The sequence below is a fragment of the Mercenaria mercenaria genome, chromosome 3 (genome assembly GCF_021730395.1).
Source record: "Mercenaria mercenaria strain notata chromosome 3, MADL_Memer_1, whole genome shotgun sequence".
Taxonomy (NCBI): Eukaryota; Metazoa; Mollusca; class Bivalvia; order Venerida; family Veneridae; genus Mercenaria; species Mercenaria mercenaria.
The window spans coordinates 82,100,770-82,105,851 of record NC_069363.1 but is presented as its reverse complement, the minus strand read 5'-3'; the positions used below and the strand labels follow the sequence as shown (position 1 = coordinate 82,105,851).

The 5,082-nt window shown below is 35.1% G+C and overlaps 1 protein-coding gene across 1 annotated transcript; it reads left to right on the top strand.

Annotated features, from left to right (window-relative positions):
• Positions 1-1,170: 1,170 nt before the first annotated feature.
• Positions 1,171-4,539, top strand: LOC123524263 (cysteinyl leukotriene receptor 1-like). Its single transcript, XM_053539069.1, has one exon. It carries the CDS (start codon positions 1,443-1,445, stop codon positions 2,403-2,405), a length of 963 nt encoding a protein of 320 aa, XP_053395044.1. The 5' UTR covers positions 1,171-1,442; the 3' UTR covers positions 2,406-4,539.
• Positions 4,540-5,082: the final 543 nt, after the last annotated feature.

Genomic DNA, 5,082 nt, shown 5'->3' with positions numbered 1-5,082 from the left:
GAGTATAACGGGTGCTTCACTATTAATTTCCTCTTACGAACAGACTTCAACAAATCTAGCCTGCTATTATTTTGCTTGGTTGCTTTTTGTGATTCCAATGGATCTTCTAACACAATTAATTTACTAATTCATCGAAAACATACAAACAAGACAATGTATGGGCAATTTATCTGGATACCTAACTCTTGCCCGGTCATATTAATTTATGATGTCACTACAAAGTAGAAATACTAATTACATTGAAAGTACATTAAATCCAAAATCAAAATCATGCATAATATGTAATAATGTCACATGATTGGTTAAAATAGTTATTACTTTATGAAACATGAAATAAGTCTTGAATGATTAAGTATTTCTATATTAAATTACTGCTCTATAATTAGTTAAACTTTATACTAATTCATTTAAGCTCAATTATGATGAAAGCTTAAAACGTTTTTGAACCACTCTCAGTCAAGTCCGCTTCCTGGAAAATCCAATACTGCGTACCAGTAATATAACACATAAGAAGTCATGGTCGTGACCCCCAGTGGAGCTCGAACCCACGACCCCCGGGTTGAGTGGCCGACACCTTAACCACTGGACCACCGCTCCACTTATGCCCTATATTTGATTGATCTTTATTTGTATATAACTGATTTAATCTGGATGTTAATAAAAAAAAAAAAAAAAGATTGGATATGAATCTGTTGTTAATCACATTTGCATGGATTGTTAGTTGTGGTTTATCAATTGAGCAGCGCCATGAGAAAATCAACATAATGGCTTTGCGACCAGCATGGATCAAGATCAGCCTGTTCAGGATCCATGCTGTTTGCTTTCATAGTCTATTGCAATTAGAGAAACCGTTAGCGAACAGCGCGGATGCGCAGGCTGGTCTGGATCCATGCTGGTCGCAAACCCATTATGTTGGTTTTCTCACGGCGCGGCTCAATTGATGTCTGAGATACAAGTATTGCTCTGCGTATAATTAGAGTGCTTTTAAAAACCTTTTGGGACTATTTATGCCTGAAACAATATCCACTTCATTTAGTCTAGTTCCATTAAAGTGATAGTATGCTTGAAAAGCAGGAGCATTTGTCTGAAGATACGAACGGTAGTGTGCTGTTTGTTATTACTAAGTTATTTAAGCATCAAGAGTGATAAGTTGTGTCAGGGAACGAAACAATCTGTTTATCAATTTAAATGTTTTTGTTAATAACATTTTTGTGAAAAACAAAGTTAATATTTTATTTACTTTGAATTACTAATTTGCAAATGTTGACAAAATGTCAAATACTTTGTACAATTGAATTAAACTTACTGCACGAGAAACGAAGCACTTGATGTAGGATTTACAGTTTTTTAAGATACTTATGCAAATGTATCATTTTTTCAAAATTATAATTACATTTTATTCTTTATTTCCAGATGTCAGTTGAGAAGAAACTCTCGCAAAAATGAATGATCTAAGTAACTACGTAGAATACAGACTTAGTGTTTATCTATGGAAATCACTCCCGCCAGTACTGCTTTTGCTAGGATCAGCCGGTAACCTATTAGCCATCTTAGTATTGATGCGACGTAAAAATCGCCAGTCTACATCAGCATTGTATCTGACAGCACTTGCTGTATCAGACTTACTTATGCTTTGGACGGGACTTTTAAGACAGTGGATAAAATATACATTCAACATCGATGTCAGGGATATGTCTGTATTTGGCTGCAAAGTGCACGTTTTTCTCGTGTATGTTGCATTAAGTTGCTCGTCGTGGTTTCTGGTGGCATTTACCTTTGAGCGTTTCGTAGCAGTATGGTTTCCACATAAAAATAAGACTGTTTGTAGCAGGAAGAAGGCCGTCATTTCTACCATAGTCATCTCTGCATGTCTTATCCTACTGAACAGCCACTGGCTTTATTGGGTAAATTTAAGACCGATTTATATAAACAACACCACGTTTCAATTGCGTTGTGACGTAATAAAAGTAGATTTTTACCAGGTGTTTTATCGTAAGTGGAAATGGGTCGACATATGTGTACAATCCTTAATTCCTTTGACACTGATCTCAGTTGTAAACATTTCAATAATATCTCGTGTAGTATGGAGAAAGTACAAAAGGAGCACCCAAATTGCACCAACATCTGGCGCAAAGGAGAGGATTTCACAGCTCACGGTGATGCTTGTAACTACCAGTACGGTGTTCATTATGTGTACAGCTCCAATATCGGTTGTTATTATTGTATATAATAAGAGGAAAAGTGGCCAAGATCTTGCCATTCATTTGCTGTGGTGGGCCGTCGTTAACTTGTTAGCCTACCTTAACAATACTATTAATTTTATGTTGTATTTTCTCACTGGATCTAAATTTAGAAAACAAATCCGGGAATTATTTTTCAGCAGTTGTAGAAGTTTAAACTTTTAAAAACAGAATGAAAAGGAAAAAAATGAGCCACACCCTGAAAAAACCAACATAGTGCATTTGCGATCAGCATGGATCCAGACCAGCCTGCGCATCCGCTAACGATTTCTCTAATATTGCAATAGACTTTGAAAGCGAACAGCATGGATCCTGACCGAGGCATATACTGACACTTTCAGACAACATCAAAAAGGACCTTTTGAACGATTTGACGAAGTTCCAAAAATCCCTTGCTCCATTACGGACCCCTGTGGGATTTGTGTTTATTCCAAGTTCAAATATTTTATATGTTTTCGTAGATGAAAAGCTGACATGTCGTGCTAAAGCCCAGGTATTTTCAAATCGTTAGAAAGTACTGAAAATAGACTCCCAATTGGCAAAACAAAAGAAGAAAAAAATGAAGTCCACGCGCATACATATAGACGGGGTGACCCCTGCGCACGACCCCTGACTATCGACCAATGCAAATGCGACTTTCGTTTTCAAGTTTAGCCTGTCTACTTTCATATTCTTTGCTTCCGGGAATAGCTGAAGATCGAGTGTTGTCAAAGCATATACCTATGCCTTGCGAGATTGCATGAACATGTGCCCGGTGTCCTAAGGATATATAATTGAATAATAGCTGAATAGGTCGCACTGTTATATCAATACAAACTTTAAAATATTCATATAGAATATTGTCTATTGAACATACTTTATTTGAACCGAGCGATTTTGTAGCAGGTAAAATTTCGGTCGTAGTTATTGGTGAATCAAGTTCAGAAAAATGTACTTTCGGCATCATTATCAGAAAAATGCGATAAAACTCCAAACAATCTTCGTTGTCATTTGATAAAGAGGTCTGTGCTAAGTTCTGAAAATGATTGAAAAATCTTCTATTTTAATAATGCCTTCTCCTGACTGATTACTATTTTTCTTTTTAAACATTTTCCAAAATGTACGTTGCCTACTACGTCTCCTGTCATTTTCTTGCTCAAATTTCTGTTATATTCATTTTTACATTTTCTGCCAAAATATTTATATTCTCTTTTTTTTTTGTTTAACAGTGATTGTCTTGTTTCATATGTTTTATTGACATTGTAATCAAAGATTGTCTTTTTATTTATTTTACATTTATTTTTACATTCATCATTATATCATTTCTGCATGTTTCTATCTACAGATGTAAAGTATACATTTTTAACAGAAACATTTTTTCCCTCAAAATATTAACTACCTTTGCTGTTAAAAAGTTTGTAAACAAAGCTTCTAAATCGTCTGCTAGTATATCACGGTTATAATCTATTCCTTCATTCAAAGACCGTTGTAATTGTTCAACATCGCTTTTTACTTCATTTAAAAAGGATTCCTTGTGTTCGGGGTTCCATTTATAAAATTTTCTCTTTTGGGTTAGATAATCAATTTTATGTGATCTGGTTTTAAACCAAAACGAAAATGGTGCGTGATTCCAGAACTCATAAAATCGTCAACTGAAAAATGTTTAGTTTGTCAAAATTAGAAGACGATGTTAATAAATAGTCCCATATCGAACTTTCTGTACTAAACGGGACAGCTTAAGCCTAGCTGGAGAAAAATCGATAATGCAACAGGTATGATCGTTATCGCCCGTAAATTTTACGTAAACTTCCGAGATTAAGCGGGGGTCATAAGTCACCTTATCTACAAACTCGATATTTATTGCCTTCAGGTAATAAGTCATTAGTATAAGCGGATTAAAGACACTTGTATAGGGATTATGTGACATCAGCGAAGGAAGAGTGAAGTTTGAGATATAATAAAATTCAAAGTCAAATAATAAAGAAAATAAGTACTTAAAGTGCATATCATATCTTTCCCTTGCGTCTTTATTTACATATTTAGTTGGTAGTACCAGAAAAGTATGTAGCCGTTCCAGGTAGTACTTAAAGGTCTTTTTATCCGTGAAAACATTTTATCACATAAGTGTGTAAGGCAACAAATTTATTTAGCAATATACATTTTCACATCAACACAAACTATAACAATGTACGTATATAATAACCATAAAAATAACTTCAGTTTCATTTGTCATCATAGCATACTGAAAACATACTATGTAAAACTTATAAAGAAAATACAACTGTGTACGCATGTTAACAACTTTTCTCTTTTTTATATATTGACCAGTATGAAAATAGAATGGCTTAACATATGTTACTATATATAGTAACAAAAATGAATGCGTTCTAGCAGATTGTTTTTTTCACGCACTGATTATCACTTTTCGGCCAGGGCCGAAAACTCATAATCATAATCGGCCCTGTGAACACATGCACGTGAAACCAATGGCCACATATAACGTAATCATAGTCTGTGCGCTTTCAACATGGCGGGCGAGCGGACGTTGAGGTCGTTAGCAAACCGGTTGTAAAACTTGACTGCTGCTATAAACGTGTCGGAAAAGGACACATATGATTTTATTGAATTATTAGAGAGGCGAACCATTTAATGAGCTTGATAGATACATAAATACGAAATTATGAACATTTCACTCCTTACCGTCAAGAAAGTATAAACGTCAGGAGTTGTAATTACTCTCCTTGTGTAGTGCAACAAAACATATGTATGAAAGACATTAAAACACGCCAGAGCCGGGCCGGGAGATGATAATCGGCCCGAAATTCATAATGTCCCTCGGGCTAAAGCCCTCGGGCCATTATTC